At 41.6% G+C, this 24,831-nt stretch overlaps 3 protein-coding genes across 4 annotated transcripts; all 3 read left to right on the top strand.

Annotated features, from left to right (window-relative positions):
• The first annotated feature begins 3,970 nt into the window (after positions 1-3,970).
• On the top strand, positions 3,971-11,254 carry LOC125010181. The gene is made up of 16 exons (XM_047588564.1): positions 3,971-4,102; positions 5,154-5,304; positions 5,961-6,097; positions 6,221-6,332; positions 6,845-6,908; positions 7,002-7,205; positions 7,719-7,864; positions 8,044-8,162; positions 8,326-8,447; positions 8,522-8,619; positions 8,888-9,024; positions 9,201-9,325; positions 9,402-9,547; positions 10,257-10,359; positions 10,462-10,598; positions 10,703-11,254. The coding sequence occupies exons 3-16, from the start codon at positions 5,995-5,997 to the stop codon at positions 10,815-10,817; spliced, it is 1,731 nt and encodes a 576-aa protein (XP_047444520.1). The 5' UTR covers positions 3,971-4,102; positions 5,154-5,304; positions 5,961-5,994; the 3' UTR covers positions 10,818-11,254.
• A 576-nt stretch (positions 11,255-11,830) lies between these two features.
• LOC125011428 (protein THEM6-like) lies at positions 11,831-15,307 on the top strand. Of its 2 annotated transcripts, none has more exons than XM_047590645.1 (3): positions 11,831-11,941; positions 13,419-13,926; positions 14,019-15,307. In XM_047590645.1, exons 1-3 carry the CDS (start codon positions 11,844-11,846, stop codon positions 14,124-14,126), a joined length of 714 nt encoding a protein of 237 aa, XP_047446601.1. In that variant the 5' UTR covers positions 11,831-11,843; the 3' UTR covers positions 14,127-15,307. The 2 variants fall into 2 exon arrangements, with proteins under 2 accessions (XP_047446601.1, XP_047446602.1); XM_047590646.1 differs by having other exon boundaries at positions 11,895-11,941; positions 13,338-13,926.
• A 6,417-nt stretch (positions 15,308-21,724) lies between these two features.
• On the top strand, positions 21,725-24,831 carry LOC125010649 (protein THEM6-like). The gene is made up of 3 exons (XM_047589409.1): positions 21,725-21,836; positions 22,371-22,875; positions 23,560-24,831. Exons 2-3 carry the CDS (start codon positions 22,375-22,377, stop codon positions 23,665-23,667), a joined length of 609 nt encoding a protein of 202 aa, XP_047445365.1. The 5' UTR covers positions 21,725-21,836; positions 22,371-22,374; the 3' UTR covers positions 23,668-24,831.

Raw genomic sequence — 24,831 nt, 5'->3', positions numbered from 1 at the left:
CCATCTTGCATTAAATCTTCCTTTATATCTGTTATAATGTTCAGTTTATGTTGAAGCAGCATGAGGTTGTAATTCTCATTTTGGCGGATGTAGTTTGTGGTGCTAAATGAAGCCCCCACCCTTTGGCTTTATATAATTTCTAAGTACATATTCTTGTTATCTGTAACATTTAGTATGAAAAACTATTATCAGAACTATTATCAAGAATAATAACATATATTATGTCAGGATCCGTGTCTGTGTCATTAAATATGAAGCAAAAATAGTGACGTTAATCATATATTTAGAGACATTAAACATTGAATGGGGCCAGTTTGACCTCGAAGGTAATAGGAGAGTTAAGACAACGTCACCCTGGTGACCATGATTCAGAACCGTCCATTCCACATTCTTTGTCTCCTAATATATTCGGCTTGGTTTCAATTTCTTAGGTTTCATTTTCAGTGAAACGTCACCAACCGCCCTCTTATCAGACACAAACTGCTGTGTATGGTTCTTTCTGTGTATCGCTCTCGGACTCACATCAAGGTAAGATGTGCTCTGTTACATTTTTAAAGGTGATTTCCTGACTTTAATTGTTAGGGTAATGTTTCTCACTAGAGTCAACAATCATCTTGGTCAGTGCTGTGAAATCCTGGTGAGACATCTGGTGTGTGTCTTTTTAAAGGGAGAGAGGCAATAATGCAAAGCTGTGATCCTATTTTCAGGAACATGGAAACGTCTCATTCAAGGAATGTAGAGTCAGATTAGCTCAGTGCACAAATGTTGATTTCAGTGCTACAAAATGTCGTATTTCTGGTATTTACTATTTGTGAAGTAAGTTTTGAGAGTGATAAATGAAATCTTGTGGTGCCTTTGTTTAGATGGATGCAGTGTTCAGTCTGCTGGAGCACTACAGACTGGAGTCTTACTACGACCAGTTCATGCAGCTTGGTGTGAAAGATGAGAGAGATTTCCTGGATAGTGTGACGGATGAAGATCTAACCAACATGGGTAAGACTCCTGAATATAAATCCATGTGGAGGGTGAGCTTAGAATTGAGGTTAATACAAATACAACTCTGAGTTCAAGTCAAGTGAGTTTTGAATCTGTATATACACTAACCAGTGCCAGTTCATTAGGTACACTAGTGACAACAAATGCACGTCAGTGTTTCCCATGCAGTGTTAATGCTATGCCAGTCCACTATGGTCTCAAACAACGTTTGTAAACCTCGGGGCACCACCCTTTTCAGGGACCAAGTCAAATTGCCTCGTACAGATACAGTCTCCAAAAGGGTTTTGAAGTGTGCGATCGAGCGCTGACTGTCATGAATCCAGCAAATATCACAGTGTATAATCACAACAAACAACACAAGGGCAGATTAAATTATGAAAGGATTTATTACAAGTTTGCATTGTGTTTTTCCTGTTGCTCCTAAAAGGATAATAAGGTAAATACATCCTCAAAGTTCCACCCTCAGTACGCATGACGTATTTTTTTGCAAGTAGACTACTATAATATATTTAATAAACACTATACAGACATACATAGGCCTAATAATAAACAGCTAAATGTTTTAATGTTTTCTTGCAGATGTATATACTTCCAAATCTACCTAACTCCAAACCGTATGAGAACTTACAAATTTATCAGTTAAATAAATAATAGGAATGAAAACATTTTGAAATGGAAGTGTATTTTTGCGTGTTCATTCTGACAGGTTTAAGTCACGTGGAGAGGAATCGTTTTTCAGCCATGAAAAAAATGATCCCAACTCTCAGAGGTCAAGAGCGCCAAGTTCAAACTGTGATGCCTGTGCAGAAATCTCTGAAGCCCTACGATCTACAGTACACATACCCCAAATGTGGTAAACCAAAGCATATTCAAGGTAAGAGGAACACGCCTTTTAAACTTTGTTTACCTTAAAGTTTTTACTTTCAAGTGCTTTGGGATTTAAGACAGAAACTGAGACTCCATCCAAACCATGTCCTGAAATGAAACCACCCTTTTTAAATAATATGGTCATGAACAATGTGAAATTTTGATGTTACAGATTTGGATCCAGCTCAAAACACTGTTGAAGATCTCATGTTAAGGATCTGCCACCTTGAAAATGTTGGCAGCACCAAAGGAGTCTGTCTCTTCACAGTCGACGGGATGCCTCTGACAGACGACCCCTTCTTCAACACATGTGAGCGGACACGTGTGGACGTCTTCCACAGGAACGATTGCTAGTACTTTTAGAAAGATGAAAAAAAAAGAAACTGTTAAAACTGTTATTTTTAGGATCAGACCAGTAACGACGGTGTTCTGGTTTCTTAAAACTAGTTCATTAGACACATCGCAGGACCACAGTGGAGATCAGTATCTAAGTGGAACTGCTTGGTAAAGATAGCCCGAATAGTAGTATGCTAAAAAACAGACTTTGGGAACCAGCACTAAAGAAATGAGCTGCACTGAACAATTCAAAAGTCACGCAAAAATTGACTCTTCTCAACATCTTCCTACTGTAGAACAGTGCACAGTGTTTCTGTTTTGTTTTACTTTATTGGTACAATGTTTTGTCATTCAGGGTCTTTGAAAGACCGACACATTGAAGACGGAGCTGTGATCTATGCCATATTCACACCCAAGGAAAACCTGGCGCACGCTCCTCAAATCCCAAAGCGAGAATTTGATGGAAACCTTGGCGAGAACGCCATTCGATGCCACGTCATGCTCAAGGTGCGTCTCAGCTATGTAGCGGAGGAGCTAAAGATGTTGATACATGTGAGGTGGAATGATAAAGGAAAATAGTGTGGACTGGAGATAAGTGCCGTAAATGACGGCAAGTGAATGAATTATCTACCCTATCAAACGTTTTTCTTTTCATCCATTCAGGGAGACTTTGAGCTGATGGTAGACTTGAAGGACGACACAATTGCAAGTCTGACACACAAGCTGTCAAATGCAAGCGGTGTTCCAGTGAACGTCCTTCAACACAAGTAATTCTGAATTACTACACCGAGCGTCATTTCGCAGCTGTTAACTCCAGTACTGACGCCCGTTGTGTCTGCAGATTATCTGGCGACACGCTCGAACAATGCGGAATCTCTGAGGGCTCGACGGTTGCCTTCGCTTTGTCATCCTTCTCCGACGAGCCCCCGTATGAGGAGACCTTCTACATTAATGACGTCGTGCCTTCAGTGCAACAAACCATGAAAGGAATCAGCGTGTTCTTGTCTTCACTTTATGTTATTGTAAGTTTGTCTGTACTACGCTGCAGTGTTCAGCCCTTCGTAGTTGTTTGCTCAGTCTGGTAATATTTTCTTAAAGGGAGTAACCCTTTTTTTTATCAATCTGTTTATTTACTTCTAGAGTGACTATTCAAAAATACGCAAGAACAAACTCATTGCCTACATACGAAAGTTGACTGGATGTAACCCTCTCGCCCAGAGTTTGCATCAGTTAATCTGCAGGAATGAAACAATGACCAGGAACCAGAAGGTAAAAGTTGTTAAGTTGTGGTGTAATTCTGTTGTTTAGTCCTTTTTACTTCGACATGAACTGTTTGACTATTTAAACATTAGGCCTGGCATCATAAACAGTTCTGTGTACTGATCATTAAACTGTTATTTTTAGGATCAGACCAGTAATGACGGTGTTCTGGTCACATAACTGGCTGATGTGTGTATGTGCAGTAATTCTAAAGCCAAAAGTTTATCTTGTGTTCACCAGTGTCTATTTCCTCGCTCAGTATTGCCAAATTTCTTGCAGATTGCCGTTGTCGAGGGCTTGTACATTCTCTTCAGAGAGCTTTTGCCTCTTTGTCCCCCGAGGGGACAAAGTCGTCCAGGACCAAGACGTTTTTGAGAATTCATTGTACTGCTGGGCACATCTCATTGTGAAACACAAAAAGGTAGGGTAATAATAAGAAGGAGTCGAGCTGCTCGTGTTGAGTATTTTGTATTGATGTTATTGTCTGTATCACACTTGTTTTGACAGAAACAGACGTCCAGCACAGAGGCCTACGCTCCGATCAGCCTCGTGTCTGAAAGTGGCGAACACTTCTGCGAACCGGTTCGAGTACCAGGAGTACCAGGTGTCTTCGAACGAGCAAACGTTCTTCAGAAAATCGAAGGTAAAAAATTTTTAAGGGTTGGAAAATGACGAGTGAAATAAAAGCATTGACTTAACCCTCTTTGTTCATTTGGGAAAAATTTCGTCTTCATTTGGCTGCCATTTTGCCCGTGTTGGTTGATTTTTTAATTTTTTTTTTTGTACAAACTCTATCTCAAATTCTGAAATTAAAAAACAAAAGTACACAAAGAAGAAGAAAAAATACCAACCTCATGTAAGCTTAACAAGGTTAAGGGCATTTGTTTCCGATCAGTTTGGGTATGATGAAGGTTATCTGAAATACTGACTTGATTGCATTATTAGTCTTTGTGTAGCATCAAGTTTAAAATTTACTAGCCTCTTGTAACCTTAGCAGACAGAAATGTCCTATTGACTTCCACTATAACTACAGCCATGGCACAATAAAATGATTCATTCTGCAGTATTAGGGTTTCACTTGTGAGAAAATGGTCAAATTTGTCATTTTTAGTGTTCAACACCAAAATCAGCCATTTCCCCGTTATATGATAGCGAATTTTTCATGTTTTTATTCATAAAAACAGTGACTTCAACTAATCAAACTGCCATTTAAAGGGTTAATTCCTCAAAATGATTGATTTTTTTGGTAGTTTTATAAAGTAATTTAATAGATTTATGCAGATAAAATCAGAAAACTATATTAATTAATTAATAGCAGTTTTTGGACATGGACGTTTTTGTCCTCTGAGGTTAGAAGAGGGTAGTAAATTATTGTTGTTGTTGCTGGCTGCAACATGGAGTGGAGGTAGACATCATAATTACATAAGTTACATAAGCATTTTATTTAAGAAAAATAATTAAATAAATGGGTAAAGTAAATAGGCAGCGGGTGAGACGTGGTTTGCTCCTGAAGCTGAAGGGTGTTGTCTCCTGAAGCCAGTGTGGCTGGTTGAGATAATTAACCCATTCCCCACCCGAACACAGCTGGATGGATGGATGGATGGATGGATGGATGGATGGATGGATGGATGGATGGATAGATAGATAGATAGATGTTGTTTGCACTTCACATGTCTTTGTGTCATTTTGTTTAGATGGAGAGAAAATACCAAACTGCACTCAGGACCCTTTGCTGGGAAGCTCATTACAAAGAGCCACTGACATCGAGAAAGTCCTGCTCAGTTTGCCTCGATTCTTCAGAACATACCCTCTCTGGATCCATAAAGACAAGACCTGTGGTCAGAAGTATGTATCATCACCTTATTTCTTTTAACAAAACTCACACATTAAGATGTAGTTTGTTGTTTCTGTTTCATTTTGAATTACTGCCTCCATTGCTGTTGTAACATAACATAGTAACATTTTGTTAAGTTTCTTGATTTCCTGTCGTTTGTGTTTCCTCGTGTTGTCCCTTGATTATTGGTTCCTTGTGTTTTACTTTGATTAGTTTCACCCGTGTCTCGTCATCCCTCTGCCCCTGTGTATTTATAGCTTTAAAGCCTTTCTCTTTGTTCGCTGTCATGTCGTTGATGTTATTTCCATGCCATGATTTAGTCTCCGTGTCTCACCTCTAGTCTTGATGTTCCACTTTTTGCTTTAGTCTCCGTGCTACGGTTTTGTCTTCATGTTTCTTGTCCTTGATCCCCATTTGACTTTTATCTTCTATATTTACCTGCCCTGACTGCAGCGCCTTTTGTTTCCTTTTATTTTCATTGAATACTTCCTGCCTCATCACCTTTTTCCTCCTGCACTTGGGTCCTCACCTCCTCACTACTCGACACTTTAAATTAACCACATATGTCGCCTGGGTCTTTCTTTGAAAGATTGTTTCTCAGAATTCACACAGTGTTGCAGCTGGTTTAAGGCTATGTTTTCACTAATCTGTACAATTGAAATGACAGTTTTCAGGTCAATGCTTGTTGGACTTTTGGAAGTATGGTGGAAGGACTAAAAGCTTTCCCTTTTCTCAACGTGACCCCACCTCTACATCTGAAGGACCTGGGATGTAGCGGCAGTTGCCTGGTTCTGCTCAGTGAAGGTACTTGAGTCAGGTCACACTTGAAGATTCACAACAGATGTTATTAATTTATTTATTTATTTATTTATTTGTAGGGAGTTGTATGATGTTTAATGTGTGTTGTGTGTTTTTCCTCTTTGTCAGACAACCTTGGCATTTATCTGAATAAAGTCAAATGCGCTGGAGATATGATCTCTGTGATGGATTGTCTGGAGGGAAAAGTGAAAAATCTGGATGTGAATTTGCTGGCGGCCACGTGAGTACCTGAACCAAACCTGAACCAAACCTGAACCAAACCTGAACCAAACTGAACCAAACCTGAACCAAACCTGAACCGAACCTAAACCTGAACCAAACCTGAACCAAACCTGGACCAAACCTGAACCAAACCTGAACCAAACCTGAACCAAACCTAAACCAAACCTGAACCAATCCTGAACCTAACCTGAACCAAACCTGAACCAAACCTGAACCAAATCTGAACCAAATCTGAACCAAACCTGAACCAAGCCTGAACCAAACCTGAACCAAATCTGAACCAAACCTAAACCAAACCTGAACCAAACCTGAACCAAACCTGGACCAAACCTGAACCAAATCTGAACCAAACCTAAACCAAACCTGAACCAAACCTGAACCAAGCCTGAACCAAACCTGAATCAAGCCAAAATGATACAGCTGAAGAATGGCTATAAGGTTTTATGAACCCTGTTCATTATAAATGGTTAAATCTGAAAAGTAAAGGTTTGTTTGTGTTTAACATTAAAGCACTGGGCACCAAAGAGACGACCAATCGTTTGTCACAACCAGGACGCCAGACGAGGCGATAATGGTAACAGAAACGTTTTCTATTTCTAACATTTCTACTGAATTAACAGCAGGACGAACAATACTGTACATTTCATACTTTTTATTTTTTTGTCAGGTGTTGGTAGACACAAGCTCCTCCATGGAAGAAGACTGTTACGGAAGCACGGGAATAAAGAAAATCAACGCTGTGAAAGAGCTCTTTGACAACTTTGCCACCAGGAGCATAGCGTACGACTTCCACCACGTCATTGGCCTCGTGAAGTTTGACTCCATGGTGAAAACCCTCCACACGTTCACAGAAAATCTGGAGAAGTTCAAGGTAAATGCACGAGATTTACGTGCACCTGACACGTTCTAGTTCACATGAGAACAAGGAGAGTGTGTTTATGACAAATCTATTGAATTATATGAGCAGCATATAAGTTAATTTTTGTTAATACACAGTAATGAAGAGTATAAGTGTGTATTAATGAGCCAGCTGCATATATAAGACTGGGTTTTACGTCTTTTTCTGTTTCTATAGCCTCCAGATGCCTGTTCTGTAGGTGGAAACAACACTAGACAATTCAGCATTTCTACAAAGCGAAGAATAAGAAATATGATGAAATGAAAACACAGCTCTCACAGCTAAATGCTCAGTACCTTTATCAACATTTAATGCAGGGCTGTTGTATTAGACCACGTTTTATTTTCACTGTAATGAATGAATGAACTGTAAAGTCAAGAGAGTAAATAAACCTCCCTGCTTACAGCTATATTTCATGCACGGCCTATAAATATTAAATGTCTGGAGGAGCTGCTATTGTGAGAGATTAATGCTTCACTCTTCTAGGTGCACATGCGTAACATTGAGGCGAGTGGTTGTACTCTGCTTTATGACGCACTGCGACGTGGAGCGACTGAGCTGGAAAGAGTGAAGACGAGGTTCCCAGACTGTCGACTCCGCATCCTGTGTCTCACTGATGGAAATGATTCGGGGTAAAGTAGTTCCTGCTCCGTGTTGACAGATACTTAGCTAAGGAGCTGGAGGGCTCTATAATCTGTCATCGCATATAATCAGTTCTCCAAATGTTCAGACTTCAGGGGAAAAAAATGTTTGTTCCACGTGTCAATATCAGACTGATTTTGTAATGAGACTATTTTCATTTTACAAATAGATCCTCAATTGAACCAGTCGCTGTCACGGCCAAACTGCTCAAATCAGACATCGTTGTGGATTCAATCCTTCTTGGAAATGTGGAGAACAACATGCTGCATGGAATCAGCAGTGCTACAGGTAAAACTTTACTCTGAATTTAGTGCAATTACCAACCATATTTATACAAACCAGCACAAAATGATAAAATTCTGTGTCAAAAAGCATCTTGTAAGTTCTACCATGGACTTGTGTGTTGATATTTATTATAGCTGACAAACATGTCTTTCCTCGCTGCTTGCAGGCGGCTGCTGCTTCAAACCCCAGACGACCAAAGACGGTCTGAGGCTCTTTGAGATCGAGACAGTTCTGTCTTTGGCGCAGAGGAAACCCAAGAAAAAACTCGACCCGTCCACCATCAGTGAAGTGAGTTACAGTTTCCTCTAAACTGCTCGTTGACTTCATGTGTTCATAATTCTTATTCCTGGTGTTTTTTGTAGTCCGTGTTAACAGGCATGTTTGCTGATCGTGGATATGATGAGTCTCCAGAAACGTCTTTGCCAACTCAAATAAACAGCAAAGTGACCATGACAGAGAGGTGAGTGTCCAAGACTGTGTGAATTAAAATATTATTGTCAAAATGAGCCAAATACTTAATTGTAGGAGTGTTTACAGCAGTAATATATTTGATAAAATGTCAGTGTAATTTGAAAGGACTATTGGAGCTGAGGATCACATATTTAGATTACATGCTCATACAAAACACAGAAAAACATTAATGTCCTGTTAATTAAGAGCCTGGTATAAACAGTTTTAATTTATTTGACATGTAATAACCTTTAAAGCCTAAATCTTTTTCAAAACAGTGCCCTGAAGAAGAGGATCCGTGAGTCAAAGGTCAGGGATTTAATGGAGAAGGACAAACGTATCCTGGAGGAGCTCAAGAGTCTCCACTGTGACCCACATCCCTTCTTCAGAGTCTTTCCATCCGAGTCAGACTTCAGTAAGTGATGTGGCCTCTCGTGGCCTGCGTCTGTATTATTTTTGTGCACATGTTTTACATGATCTGCTCCACCTGTCGTAGATCTACATCATCTGTCTTTTCTCTGAGGTGCAGGTTTATGGGTGATGAAACTCTGGAAATGATAGAAAAATGAAAGCACAACATAATCTTTTCAGCGTTCTGGAGGATCCTCATGCAAGGCCCTCCGGACACACCGTATGCAAAAGGAGTGTTTGAGCTGTACTGCCAGTTTGGTGCAGAATACCCAGTGAAGCCTCCGCTCGTCCGCTTTGTCACACGAGTATCCTTCTAAAATAGACGTAGATAGATGTATTGCACACATTTTGGTAGCTAATATTTCTTAACAGGACTGTCAGGTGTATCACTGCAACGTCAATAGCGTGGGCCGCATCTGTCACAGCATATTCACCCGCAGCTACAACGCCCACATCACCATGAGAGACGTCTTTGATGCTGTGTACGGACTGCTCATCATCCCCGAGCCTGACGATCCACTGGACAGGTAAACGCTACCTACGTGTTCTCAGAGCGATGGAAATGTGTCGACCTGTTGCGATGTCGCCAAGTTCAGGAACAGATCAAATTCTTTTGTATTTCTTTTCCAAGGAAGGCCGAATGAAACCCACAGTCACATACAACAGTTTTTATTTTATTCTTCATGGCCGGCGCTCTTGGTTCCTGTCTTTTAGTTTTTCCGTTTTAAACACAAATCTATGTATATAGTGTTGAACACACGAACGGTTTAACCCATAGGAACCAAAGGCCCCCACAGGACACCACAGGACCCACTCAGGAGGCCCATGCCCACTCTCTGATGGCTCACAACTGTTTTGGAGGCACAGGGGAGACCTACACAATATTAGCGAGGTGGTCATAATGTTATGCCTGATCAGTGGAAGCTCTGCACCTTTGTGAATGGAAATAATTCTTCGTACCAGCAGGTGGCAGTAGCCTGTATTTGTCATTCAAAAGGGGAAACCAGAAGAGCTGCAGTTAGTTGAGAGGTTATGGAGCTACTTTAAGCCACAGACTGATTTTATTAACTCTACATGAGCACGTTGAAAAAAGGATGCACCACCACCAAAACTAGGACCACAAACAGCATCTGACCCCGGTGAATGACCCCCCATTCACTTAGTATATTCATACCCGAAGGGAAATTAGGTGACATTGTCGTGAAGTGTCTTGAATATTTCTCTTTTTTCTTGAAGCATTTTAGCCGAAGAGTTCCTGACGAGCCGTGAGATTTATGAATGGGAAGCCAAGAAACACACAGAAGAACATGCTGGAAAGTCACTGGACGAGATGGAGAGGGTGAATGAGCCGGTGTATTTACAAAATCTTGATGGATTATGTTTTGTCTTATAATGTTTTTTTTTTGTTTTTTTTACATAATCGTGTGTGTATTTTCTGTAGAAACTGGTGGAACATGTGCTGCAGTTTATACCCCAGCATCTGATCTGTCCTCTCACCAAGAAGATGTTTGTTGATCCTGTGAAAACTGTGTATGGCAGCGTGTACGAACGCAAGGCCATTGAGGAGCACCTCAAACAGTGAGTGAGACACTAATTTAAAGTTTATCCACAGCCTGCATGTAAAGGAAACTTTTATTTTCATGAGCAAGTACGGTTTTTGTAAACCACATTCTCTCGTGCAGACACCGCTACGATCCACTGGCCGGCCCAGGACACGAGCTAGAAATGAGCGACTTCGTTGCAGACTGGGACATGAAGAAAATGGTGAAGGATCATCGGTCTCGGCAAATTCAGTGAATCTGTGCGTTCGTTAGAGGACTCGTTAGATACGCACTTTCTAGAGTTGTACGAGACACATGAATGCTAGTTTGAGTTGTGTTTGGGACTCGCAAAACAAAAGTTATTGTAAGTTGTCAGTGCTTCAACACTAATGTCTGGACGTCTGTTTAAGGAGTTTTGGGTGAGTTTGTTTGTTCAGCGTTCATGACATTTTATTTTATAGTTATCATTTATTACGTGATATAATGCTTAATGTTTATTAAAAATAAAGTGACTTAAGGAGCGTAGTGATAAACATAATGTAAGACGTGTGCGGGTGCTTTTAAGTTTTCCTTTATTATTGGTAAATATACATTGTTATATATATTTTCCAATTTCACTACCGTCCAGTTCTGAATGAAGGTTTACTGACAGTTTTCTTGCTTGTAATAAACAGAATAAAGTGTGAACAATGATTGAGTTCTTGTGTGTATTTTCATGTCTATTTATAGATGAATTTTGACAGATGGAAGGAAGTGTAGTAGTGGATAGTGGTTGTAATTTTTCTACTTTTAAACCTTTAGATAAAGACATCTGAGTTCATTCGGTTGAATTATTGGAGAGCTGGCTAATATAAAAATATGAGATAAACTGTCTGAATAACATTTAGGTAGAGAAATAAAAAAAATATTTTTATTACAAATTAAAGCAGTGAATGTGCTATTTAACTCCATATGTATTTTGTAGCTTCAGCTTCAATATATTTTGTAAACGACTAAAATAAAAAGCGTTAAGTTTAGTTTAGAGACTCAACAACCAATCATCGACTCTGCGTTGCGTCACATATCGGTGACCGGAAGTGAACTACTGTTACCTTCAAATTAAATATTGACAAATACAAATAATGCGTGGTATCGACCTAATTCCGTCTTTGCGGCATGTACGACTGCTTAAATGGTAAAAACGTGCGATGTGGATTGTTTACGCTTTTCTTCCTCCTTGAAATCCGGAAGCACTTACACGGCTGCGCTTTCATTTTGAAGGTTACAACCGGAAGTATTTCACATGACACATTTTCTCGGTGGGAGCTGGTTCATACAGTCAACGGTTAAATGCTGTGGAGTCGGCAGATTTGACTGGAAACGGGAGGAATCAAGCAGTAGGTAAGTGTTAAACTACCTAAAAGTTTATATTACGAAGTTAAGTCGTAGCGGAAGCTACGGAGAAATGTTTTTAGTCTCCTGCAAATGTGAAAGGTAACAACACTACCTTTAAAATCACAGCATTTTAGTCTTAAGTCTCTCATGATCCACAAGAGAAGTTGCTTGGTCACAGTAGCTTAGTTGCATATAACAAAACACAAGTAAAAATAAAATAAAAGTATGGTGCAAGCAAGATATTCACTTCCGTCATTATGAATAAATTTGCAAAAAAAAGGTGCAAAATAAAGTGAACGACAGTAACAGAACTTCTCTCAGATTGTATCACTGACTACATGTTGTGATTTATAACCCACTAGTTCTGCAGCCTTTCTAATAACTCACTATGCTGTGCTCGTAGCAGTGATCTCAGATTAATTGTAACTTTGATTGCAACACCATGTTGTTCTACAACAAGTGTAAAACAGTTAAAGTCTGTGTAAAATATCTGAATTTCCTCTAAACTATGCGAGTGCAGAAGACGGTTTACTTCATCCTGGAGGTTTGTGCAGGAGTCGTCTGTCTTTCCTGCAAAACCAGTTTACACTGTTGTCACGTTTTGTAAAACCAGTTTAGAAGTGGGAACACTGAAACTCAGTCTGGCACAAGTGAGAACACCACACATTAAAGATGTTAAATGGACACTTTTATAAAGGATTTTTTTATGCACTTATCTTTTTTATTATTATTATTGTTGTTGTGCTTTAGTGAGGACAACATCCTCTAGTATCTGGTCATTAACAGACCCCAGTTAGCAGAGTTTCATGTGAGCAGCACCCACAGAGGATCCTAATAAAAACCACTGATTCCTCACCTGTGACTTAGCACAGACGAAGCTGCTTGGTTGGTGGTGAAACATTTTAAGAGTTTTTGTTTTTTTAGATTTACTGCAGTTCAGTTTGCGTTTTAATTAAGGTCCAGGAGCATTTAGGTTAATACGCAATGTGTTTGGTTCTACTTGAGGACATTAGAGACTGAAAAAAGTAGAAGAAGAGAGCAGCCGATTAATTCATATATGTACCATATAAACATGATAATGATAGTGATGCATGATACACAGGAGATTGGTGATGGAAAAAATATAATTAGTATTCAAAGCGTGAAGTATAGAAACACTTAGTGGGTACAAAAAAATACATAAATATGTGAATCCCCAAAACATAAAATGTTTTGTTAAAGGATTAGCTCATTAAATGCAAACATTTTTATTAGTACTTCTTTGCACTATTGGTCAAAGTTGGTCTGTATGTGGTCCCTGAACTAAAATTATGTTGTTTGTCACATTAAATGTAGTTAGACCCTAATCTTTGGCTACATGAGTGGTACCTCTTAGCTGAATTAGTTCATTTGTTTTTTCTAGGATTCCTTGAAGTTATCTTTACCTTCCGTGACATCACAGATCTGTCAACACCTCTGCTTCTGTCGTGTGTCTTCTCCTCAGAGAGATGTGGTGGCTGCTGTGGGTCCTCGCCATCTTGCTGGCTCTCTTCTGCTTTCTGGATGTGTGGTACTTCCTGCGGGCGCCCGTGGTCGTCCTGCGGGCCTGGTTTCAGCCCCCGATCCGGGACATCACGGCGGAGCAGGTCATCACAGGCCGGGTGACGTCGCGCGACATCGACATGTGCCACATGAACAATGCTCGTTACCTGCGTGAGTGCGACTTCGCCCGCTTCTCCCTCTACACGCGCAACGGTGTGTTCAAAGCGACGCGGGCCCTCAGAGCCACGATGGTCGTTGGGGCCACCACCATTCGTTACCGCAGGCCTCTGTATATAGGAGAGAGTTATGAGCTGCGGAGTCGGATCGTCACCTGGGATGACAAAGCCTTTTACCTGGAGCAGAGATTTGTGTCGGCTAAAGACGGGCTGGTGTGTGCTGTCATGTACTGCAAGCAGAGCGTCATACGCAGCAGCCCGGACAAGATCATGCAGCACCTGTGTAAAAGGAAGGTGAGGACGGACAGAGGAGTTTCAGCGCGGGCGCAAATTGTAGATTAGGTGAACTGAATGCAAATGCTGAGATTGTGGTTTGCTCTCTGCAGGTGGAGTGCCCTGAGTTTCCAGAGGACCTTCAACACTGGGTCAGCTTCATCTCCGCCAGCAGCCAGGCCCTCAGAGCCGAGAGTGGTCTAGAGGAGAAGAGCAAATGAGACGTTGCATGGGTAGCTACTAAGGCTGGTTTACTAAAAGTCGGTTCACAAACCCACGAGGGAAAGCCTTCCAAGAGAGACCTTGAGCTTCTCTCTACCATTACTTGACTTAAACACAACTGTGCCTACACTTTGTAAAGCTTTACTTTGACCCATTTGCACATGTTAAACACTGGAATAACAGCACATTGTTTTGAGGGGTTGAAAACACACAACATTTGTTTGAAGAAAATGAATATGATTGTATGAATTGCACCATCTCGTTCTATAGCAATAATAAAACTGACTCAGGGGTTTAATTTGGAGATTTCACTGCAGCCAACTGTGAAATTATGGTACATCAGAGGTCACACATCAGAAAATAAAACGGGGAAGACTTGGATATCCCCCATCACCAAAAGTAATATATGTACTTAGTAATTAAAATTAAAATGCCTGAGAGTACAACATTTGGACAATTTATATGAGATGATGAATCCTGCTTACATGTGCAAGCTCAGATTTTTAGGACAAAGGTCTAAAACCACACTGGAGATGCTAGGAGAGCTTAGGTTTAGGAGCTCAATTTTGCTCTGTTTTTTTTATTTTGCATTTCTCTGTGTGAAGCCTCATTGCGTAATTAGATGGACCTCATTCCCATCATGCCTCACTGGCCAGAGATGTTTCGTCGTCTCTGATTCTGGGTGCTATCGTCATGAATGTTTGATCTGTTTGGGTGGAAAAACAGCGAACGGTGAGAGATTCGGCTCATTTTCAAGTTTTCTCTGCTAAATCTCAAACATAAAACAACTGCAAATGCAATAAAATCATTTTTACATGTGTCAAAATGTTGGTACGTCCGTCATTATTAAAGTCTAATGTTAATACCGGTTTCAATTGTCAGTTTTTATAATTACTGACATTATCAAAAAAAATCTAAAAGGAGGTCTGATCAACAGGATTAATAACCACAGGGGTGATCATTTCCTCATTCTCATAGTGATTCAGCATCGGCCTCAGTCGTCTGGTTCTCTCCTTCTCACACATTTGAACTTGTTTGTAAGATGTTACCAGTGGGAACCAGCCCTCTCTCAGTAAACATTTTATTCCTTCAGTGATGAGCTGACACTGGTTCATATTCAGCAGCCCACGCTCATCTTCAAGTTGTAGACATGTCTGTAATAAAGTGAATTTACAAAGTTCTAGTGTTGCATTTGTGTTTATTTAATATTTCAAACTGATTAGATTGTCATTTATAGTCTGTCGATGTCATGAATGATACATTTATTTATGGTTTGGCTGGTTGATTGATTGATGAATTGAGATCACCTCTCATATGTCCACACTGACCTGATATAATGTTCCGATGGAATGTGATGTCATCGCTGTTACTAAGTTACTTTTTAAAGAAGTAATCAGATTACTTTTTCAAGGTAACTATGGTAACACTGGTTGCCATGGAATGTATGTCAGTTTCTTTGATGGTATGTGATGTCATCATGGCTTTGATCTGTAGAATGTTGCTGTGAGTATAAATAGGGATCAGCTCCTAAAAGCCACACGTGAGTTATTGATCGGTAAACCTACCAGAAGACACACAGCGAGCGAACGTGAAGATTACTTCATATTCAACACAGCAACAGTCAGAGATTCGAACAGTAAACGCTATTCGATTTGAAATGGAGACCAGTGCTACAACAGCTACAAGGTTCACAGAACCTTTAAAGTTACCCTGCGTAACTTTAGGCACCAAGTCTACATTCCAAAGAAGTCTGCCATGACGTCTGCAGAGGAAAACCAGGAGAAGTCTCAGCCAGCGGACTCCAGGAAAATCACTTCTAACTTCCAGGAGGAGGTTGAGCAGAACATCAGCATCCAGCTCAACAATGAAGACTTTCCAGCTCTCCAGACCGAGCCGACTCAACCCCAGGAGTCACAGAAGAACTCCAAGGCCGCTAACCTGAGGGGACCGCGAAAACAGAAGGACAAGATGGCAGTTAAAATGACCTACGCGCAGGCAACCAAACTTGCATCACTTGCCAACTCGCCTACACTGTCCCCCACAGCCGCCGAAGTACCTGGTACAGCAACTGAGGTACCAGTCACAGCTCTCACAGTATCTGATGCAGCTCCAGGGATTCCTGTCGCAGCTCCCACAGTACGTGAGCCAGCTACTGAAATGCCTGCCGCATTTCCAGATGTGCCTGCCGCATCTCCAGAAATGCCTGCCGCATTTCCAGATGTGCCTGCCACATCTCCAGGGGTGCCTGCTGCATTTCCAGAAGTGCTTCCCATATCTCCAGATATGGCTGCTGCATTTCCAGAAATGTCTGCCGCATCTCCAGAAATGCCTGCGGCATTTCCAGATGTGCCTGCCACATCTCCAGAGGTGCCTGCTGCATTTCCAGAAGTGCTTGCCATATCTCCAGATATGGCTACTGCATTTCCAGAAGTGTCTGCCGCATCTCCAGAAATGCCTGCCGCATTTCCAGATGTGCCTGCCACATCTCCAGAGACCAGTGCTACAAACCGCTACAAGGTTCACAGAACCTTTAAAGTTACCCTGCGTGACTTTAGGCACCAAGTCTACATTCCAACGAAGTCTGCCATGACGTCTGCAGAGGAAAACCAGGAGAAGTCTCAGCCAACGGACTCCAGGAAAATCACTGTTAACTTCCAGGAGGAGGTTGAGCAGAACATCAGCATCCAGCTCAACAATGAAGACTTTCCAGCTCTCCAGACCGAGCCGACTCAACCCCAGGAGTCACAGAAGAACTCCAAGGCCGCTAACCTGAGGGGACCGCAAAAACAGAAGAAGGACAAGATGGCAGTTAAAAAGACCTACGCGCAGGCAACCAAACTTGCATCACTTGCCACCTCGCCTACACTGTCCCCCACAGCCGCCGAAGTACCTGGTACAGCAACTGAAGTACCAGCCACAGCTATCACAGTATCTGATGCAGCTCCAGGGATTCCTGTCGCAGCTCCCACAGTACGTGAGCCAGCTACTGAAATGCCTGCCGCATTTCCAGATGTGCTTGCCACATCTCCAGAGGTGCCTGCCGCATTTCCAGAAGTGCTTGCCATATCTCCAGATATGGCTGCTGCATTTCTAGAAGTGTCTGCCGCATCTCCAGAAATGCCTGCCGCATTTCCAGATGTGCCTGCCACATCTCCAGGGGTGCCAGCCGCATTTCCAGAAGTGCTTGCCATATCTCCAGATATGGCTACTGCATTTCCAGAAGTGCCTGCCGCATCTCCAGAAATGCCTGCCGCATCTCCAGAAATGCCTGCCGCATTTCCAGATGTGCCTGCCACATCTCCAGGGATGTGCTTCCGGCTAGCATTCTCCAGAGGCTGCGTGCCAATGCCGCATTTCCAGAAGTGCTGCCGCATCTCCAGATATGCCTGCGCATTTCCAGAAGTGCCTGCCGCATCTCCAGAATGTGTCGCACTGTAACAGTGCTACAACGTTACAAGGTTCACAGACCTTTAAAGTTACCCTGCGTGACTTTAGGCACCAAGTCTACATTCCAAAGAAGTCTGCCATGACGTCTGCAGAGGAAAACCAGGAGAAGTCTCAGCCAGCGGACTCCAGGAAAATCACTTCTAACTTCCAGGAGGAGGTTGAGCAGAACATCAACATCCAGCTCAACAATGAAGACTTTCCAGCTCTCCAGACTGAGCCGACTCAACTCCAGGAGTCACAGAAGAACTCCAAGGCCGCTAACCTGAGGGGACCCCGTAAACAGAAGAAGGACAAGATGGCAGTTAAAAACTTGGGATACCAACGCGCAGGCAACCAAACTGCATCACTTGCCACACTCGCCTACACTGTCCCCCACAGTCGCCGAAGTACCTTGGTACAGCAACTGAAGTACCAGCCACAGCCTCACAGTATCTGATGCAGCTCCAGGGATTCCTGTCGCCGCTCCCACAGTACGTGAGCCAGCTACTGAAATGCCTGCCGCATTTCCAGATGTGCCTGCCACATCTCCAGAGGTGCCTGCCGCATTTCCAGAAGTGCTTGCCATATCTCCAGATATGGCTACTGCATTTCCAGAAGTGCCTGCCGCATCTCCAGAAATGCCTGCGGCATTTCCAGATGTGCCTGCCACATCTCCAGAGGTGACTGCAGCATTTCCAGAAGTGCCTGCTGCATCTACAGAAATGCCTGCAGCATTTCCAGATGTGTCCGCCACATCTCCAGAAGTGCCTGTCGCGTCTCCAGAAGTGCCTGCTGCATGTCCACGAGTACCTGCTGCAGCTCCTGCTGTACATGGTGCATCTTCAGAGATTCCTGTAGCAGCACCCACAGCACCTCCGCCAACTTCTGGGTTGGCAGCTGGAGACACCCTTCCACAGGCTGCCATGAGGCCTTCAACAGGGCCATACAGGATGGACACGAGGTCTAAAGTCCAACGTTCCACACAGCCAAACAGGATGGAGACAAGACATCAAGACCAACCTTCCAGACGGACAGATAGGATGGACACAAGACCTAAAGTCCAACCAGGACCAAAACCGAGGGATTGGATACCTAAATTACAGCAATCCACACCAAAGAAACGGGCTGAGACAACACTTGAAGTGGAGCCATCTACCATGCTCCAATGTGCAGCTCCAGAAATGCCCGTCACTGCTCTCAACGTACCTGCTGCACCAAACCCTGCACAGACCACCACAAGGATCAAAGTGCAACCTTTGGAGCCCACACAGCAGCCTGCAGCAACTAAAGTACATCCAATTCTCCAAATGCTGCGTGGAAACACAACTGAGAAACCACAGCCTGCTGTCAAGCCTGAACTCACCAGCACTGGGATCAAGAACGACACCTTACTTCAGATCTCGGAGATGGAGTTTCAAAGAATTCTGGGTGAAGGGACAGACAAGATCTCCTCCTTGGAGAAAGAAAAGGCTGCTCTAAGAAAAGAGTTGGAGCAACTGAAAGAACAGCTCACAGCCCAAGGAAAAGAGGCAAAAGAAGAGATGGCTCTTCTTCATCAGGAGCTCAGCAAGAAGACAGAGATGCATGGAAATGTCTTCCTGAAGGGTAAACAGCTACAAGAGGCTCTCCAGTCAGAAGAGCAAAAAAGGAAGGAAGCCGAGGCCTGTCTTCAACAACAAGCAGAGGAGACCGCTAAAGCTAAAGCTGCACTGACTCTAATGCGGACTCAGATGGACGAGCAACAGCGTCAGTGGGAGGAGGAGAAACTCCACTACCTTTCTGAGAACATAGTGATTACAGCAACTATGACGGCTGCAGCAACCAAGACGCAGGAGGACCTGGAAAACCAAAAAAGACAGTGGGACCAGGAAAGGGCCGACCTCCAGCAACATTTACAATCCGTGACCGAGGCCCTCGAGAAAACGGTGGAGGAGGGGGAAAACTCCAGAGAGGCATCAATGGACAGACATCTGGAACAGCAGGTTGAGGAGGCACCAAAAAAAGTAAAGAAGAAATCTCTGAAGAAGCGACTACTCAACATTTTCCGAAGAACTTGAGAGACCCAGCCTCAGTCTGACCTCTGTCAAAACCGCTGTCCTATCACCCACTCCTCATCCAAAACCCCCATTTATGTTTATTGTTGTGTGAATGTGAGTGTGAATGGTTGTTTGTCTCTGTGTGTTTGTCCTGTGATGGAGCCCTGTCCAGAGTGGCCTGGTGTCTCTCTGTGTTAACCCTGTGATGTACTGGCAGCCTGTCCTTACGGTATTGGACAAAAACATCATTTGTCCATTGCCTGCTGGAAGAAGCTCCAGACATCAACAGGTGTATGCTCTAACATCTACGGACAATGAATGAATGAGTGAATGAATCAATGTTTTCATTATCAGCATTAAAAAAAAAAAAAAAAAAAAAAATACTAATATCTACACATCTCTTCTATAACTGAGTTCTGAGTTATAAAATATTGACCACTCTGAATATTTAAAATGGTTATACCTTGCTATAGATTCATGAAGATTATTACAGAAGTGCAATACCTTCCTCACAGCTGCTCGTCTTGTGTGTCTATTTTAATAATGTGTCTCTTTATGTTTTTATTAATGTTTTTGGACATAATGAGACCCCAGTATCTGAATTCAAACCATTGTTTTCTTATTGATAACACTAAACCTGTTTGACTTTGACGACAATGCATTTCACTAATTTCAGGCAAATTAAAAAACTGAATTTATTACACAGTCACAAAGACTGACAGTAACTAAATTGTCCGTGGGTCTGAAAAATGTCTAATACTAGAAAAACATTGTTTTTGTACCGACACATATTTGGAGGAGAAAATCATGTGGCTAAACATTTATTCGCTTCTGCCAACACAGAACTGTCATATTACAAAGTGTCTCAAATCATTTTAAAAAATAAGTAAATAACGTGTAAAAATATGCACAAACTGTTCAATAATTTTCAAATGATAGTAATAGTAATATTTATTTTTGGCGCTGTCTGTTTACTAGTCTAAAAGGAGACAGAATAAAAAATAACCTGCATAATTAAAACAAACTTAACATAGTTATCAGTCTTCCTGTGGTTAAAACAGATACATTCATCTTAGTTTGCATGAATCAGTGGACTTGATATTCTTTCCATATCAGATGACATAGTCATCATTTTTTGTTTGTTTGTTTGTTTGTTTTTCTATGAACTACCGATCCTTATTTACATGGCCTGCCATTTGTTCAGGTGGTTGAACAGTAGTAGTGGTTTTATCAGTAATTATCTACTAAGAAAGAGTAAGACAGAACAATCAAAACTGACATTATATAAATAAAAGAATGTAGTCCCACACTTCAGAGAACATCTAGATCTTAAAAATCTCCATAAACCTCTGTTTTTGCATCAAATATGTAAAGTACTGATTATTAACTGCATTTGCAACAAATCCAGCAATTTTGGTATCAGAATCTCCCAGGACATTTATTCAGCTTTATTGTTAGAGTAATTAAATAGGGAAGAATCGGTATAATGAATAAGAAAGGATTTAAAGAACAATAAGGGCCTATATTAATGGGTTATTTATAAGCGGGATTAATAAGTATACATCTATATGTAGAGATAGCAGCATTTACAGTGAGTAATATTAAAAAAAAAAGACGTTAAGTAATGCAAATAAGATTAGAATAGTTCTGTAATTGATGGAGAATGGCATGTAGGAAGAAACAGTCACTGTGTCTGGTTGTTTTAGGTGTAGGCCTACAGTGTGTCTGCGGCTGCAGCACCTACCAGAGGGGACGAGTTGTAACAGGTTATGTGTTACAATTTTTGGAGGCTGTAGTGTGTGGTGCTGCTAAACTGGATTAATTAAACATAAAAATTGTTTCTGTTATTTAGCCTAGACTACTAACTAAAAAAATATGGTTGTCAAAATAACAACAGCACATTATAATTCAATGGTACTCCATACCATAGCCTCAAAGATGACCGCACAGTTGAGTTAACATCTTTCTCGGTCATTTAAAACAAATGCGTGAATACCAGAACTTTTATGAAACTAACATTCAAAGCAGGACTGTCCATTAGTGTACATAATGAACTGGTATGTCAGTGTAGCGTACACACTGCAGGAAGTCAAAATGGACTTCCCTGAAACCACGTCCATGTAACCATGCCAACACGTCAACCAATTAAAATACATGTCGTCACACACCCGGAAGTCATGTTCATTCATTCTACCGGTTCTTCAAGTTGCATCGCATCTCATGGTAGCACTTTCTTCAGGACGCACAGTGAGTTTTGCAGTTGTCAGAAATACTCTAACGGGATATGTATTGCTGTAGGTTGAATTTTGGCGCAGGAAAGCTAAAAGAGTAACGACTTTACGCGTGAGAGTGCGGTCGGTTTTGCACCGAGGCCACCGGCTACTGGCAGCTAGCGGCTAAGCTAACAGATTTGGCTGTCACAGCGTCTACTTGAACACAGCAGCATTAGCTTCCTGGTCCTCTCAAGGTTGAAGCCGCTGTTTATGAAAATAAAACAGCTGTCGTGTTTGTTTGTTTTTTAGCAACCATAATGAGTCAGGGAATTAAAGATGCACCGATCTCTCGTTTTCCTGCACACAGCTGTGTTGACATTGATGAGGTCAAAATGCATTTTGTTAAACATTAATGGGAGCCGTTCATTTAGAAAACAGTCACTGTCTTTTTAAGTCATCGTTTCATGGGAAATTGCTGTAGACCTTTACACTTGCATGCAGAATGCTGTAAATGAATTATTTCTAAACGCATCAGATTAATGCTGTGTAATTTGGACTGATGTTTCAGAGAGATGTTGCTGCTGGTGCTAGGTGCCCTCCTCCTGCTCTTCTGTAGCCTGGATGTATGGTACTTCCTACGTGGGGCCCAGGTGTTCGTCCAAGCTTGGTTCCAGCCCAGAATATGGGACATTCTGGCTGAGCAGAGCATTGATGGCATGGTTCTTCCCCACGATTTGGACTACATGGGCCACATGAACAACTCTCGCTATCTGAGGGAGTGTGACTTTGCCCGCTTCCACCATTACATGAGAAACGGGCTGTTCATGGCCTCACGCAAACTGGGAGCCAAAATGGTGGTAGGGGCCTCCACCATCCGGTACCGGCGCTCCCTGGCCTTCCGTGAGGCTTTTGAGATTCGGACCAAAGTACTAGGCTGGGATGAGAAGGCTTTTTACCTGGAGCAGCGCTTTGTGTCCAAGAAAGACGACTTTGTGTCTGCGATCCTGCTCTGTAAGCAGAATGTGGTGCGCTGCAGCCCGGAGATGATCATCGAGTTTGTCTGCAAAAAGAAGGTGTGTAAAGTATTTGCATGGCAGGTAATTTCTTTATCTGTAAATTAATTTTGCGATTAGTTTATTTCTAGATTCACATCACTTAAACACAAAATATTTCATTTACTATTAATTCATAGTCTGCTTAAAGTAGATAAAATAAATGAATAAACAGCTGATTTTCAAATATCTCATAATCAAAGGTGACACCTTTGAATATCATCTTGTCTAACATGCATTCAAAATATTTTATTTCTAATCTCATTAAGACCATGACACATTATTCTGATGGTCGGCCGGTGAGTTTTTCTGGTCTGTCCCACACCTCTGGTACTAGTTGGACCCCAGTCACTGGGTTTTCAGTCATTTGATGAATGAGGAAGCTGAAAGTGCACAAAGGTTGCTCATTTACATCTTTATCTAATGTAAACATTTGAATATACAAATACTTTTACAAAGACACAATTATTTAGAATGGCGCCATCATTGTTGGCACAGTCAGCCTTCATCACCAGTGAGTCTCTGATGTAATTTTGGTGTGTCCGTACTTAAGACAAATAAAAGCATGAGATCAACACAATGGAGAAGCTTGAACCAGGGAATATTTTGAACTTTGTTCAAGAAAACTCACCAGGAAATTGTTCCCTCTCGAGACTGTTGCTCTGTTCTTCATCTGCATTCTGCTTACGCTGTGTTTTCGTGCAGATCGAGTGCCCGGAGTTTCCGGAGGACCTCAAACACTGGATCAGCTTTATTTCAGCCAGCAGCCAGGCCCTGAGAGCAGAGAGCGGCCTGGAGGACAAGAACAAGTGAAGCCGCACCATGACACCACGTATCATGAGTGTAGACACATATCATAGCATCGCACGCACACACACACACACACACACACACACACACACACATACAACGTACACATACGTGCAAACAAACAGTTAAACATCGTAGAGAGTTTTAGTTGACTTCCAAGATTCCACTCATAGCTGTTTTGGTTCAGTCCTACCTGCTGTGTATTTTTGTATGATGTGAAATACTTAGGACAGCCGAAAACTTGAACTGAAATTTATCTGACTATTTAAAAAGCACTGTACGCATTGGGATCATATTGAAAGTTGTTCACTGGAAGTAAAAGTCAAACAGGACCGTAGCTTTCTCCTTGCAGCTTTATTCAGTAGTGGACTGTGATTAGACTGGCTTTAGGCGTCTTCATTCTCTGACTTTAGATTAGCATGTAGAGCAAAACTTAATCTTCCACTGACATCGATGCATGTTTTGAAACTACCAGAATATTTTTGTGCCTGTTTCTTGTAGTTTACAGTTACTGACAGTTAAAACTTTTCACAAGATACATCCATATGTGTGATAAAATACTTGAACGGACATCTTGGACATGTACCGACAGTTGTTTTCCTATTCCATCAGTATTTTGCACATGTTAACCCAAATGAGTACATAAACCGATGTCCTGTTAATAGGGAATATTTTATTTATTCTTTTATCAGATTTAAAATAGCAGAGGGCTGCTTGATTTGGAAAAGGCGCATGTAATTTTCAAGAGAAAGTGCTTGAATTGTTATTGAAAGGCAAACACGAACCTAAGGTTGCTGGCAACTTTTCTGAGCTTGCAACGCACAATGAGCAATGAATGTTTGAGTGTTGTCTGTTTTCATTGAGCTGGAAACCTGCAACCTCCTCGTTCATGCAGCATCTGCGCTTTCGTTTGTGACCAAAGTAATGTATTGTTCCGTATGGAGGAAATTAGATTTTTTTTTTTTAACATGTAAGTCTAATCTGTCTTATTTATGTTGTGAATACACTGACCACCAAATTTAATTTACTGAAGTTTGAAAATATGCATCGTCTGTTCATGGTCCATGTATTATTTATACATTTATGGGAATGGATTCATGTATCAAACTTTATTTATTGTGTTAAATTATTTACATGCATTTTGAATTAAAAATGCACTGGAAACTG

The sequence above is a fragment of the Mugil cephalus genome, chromosome 7, assembly GCF_022458985.1.
Source record: "Mugil cephalus isolate CIBA_MC_2020 chromosome 7, CIBA_Mcephalus_1.1, whole genome shotgun sequence".
Lineage (NCBI taxonomy): Eukaryota > Metazoa > Chordata > Actinopteri > Mugiliformes > Mugilidae > Mugil > Mugil cephalus.
The sequence above is the reverse complement of the archived record's forward strand: the minus strand, read 5'-3'. Positions and strand labels throughout refer to the sequence as shown.

Excerpts from the sequence above, each read along its gene's own strand:
- LOC125010181 (XM_047588564.1), top strand. The coding sequence starts at position 5,995 with ATGGTGGAAGGACTAAAAGCTTTCCCTTTTCTCAACGTGACCCCACCT. Across the intron at positions 8,163-8,325 it reads TGGAATCAGCAGTGCTACAG|GCGGCTGCTGCTTCAAACCC; the intron begins GTAAAACTTTAC and ends CGCTGCTTGCAG. Across the intron at positions 8,448-8,521 it reads ACCCGTCCACCATCAGTGAA|TCCGTGTTAACAGGCATGTT; the intron begins GTGAGTTACAGT and ends TGTTTTTTGTAG.
- LOC125011428 (XM_047590645.1), top strand. The coding sequence starts at position 11,844 with ATGACACATTTTCTCGGTGGGAGCTGGTTCATACAGTCAACGGTTAAA. Across the intron at positions 11,942-13,418 it reads CGGGAGGAATCAAGCAGTAG|AGAGATGTGGTGGCTGCTGT; the intron begins GTAAGTGTTAAA and ends TCTTCTCCTCAG. Across the intron at positions 13,927-14,018 it reads AGCACCTGTGTAAAAGGAAG|GTGGAGTGCCCTGAGTTTCC; the intron begins GTGAGGACGGAC and ends TGCTCTCTGCAG.
- LOC125010649 (XM_047589409.1), top strand. The coding sequence starts at position 22,375 with ATGTTGCTGCTGGTGCTAGGTGCCCTCCTCCTGCTCTTCTGTAGCCTG. Across the intron at positions 22,876-23,559 it reads AGTTTGTCTGCAAAAAGAAG|ATCGAGTGCCCGGAGTTTCC; the intron begins GTGTGTAAAGTA and ends GTTTTCGTGCAG.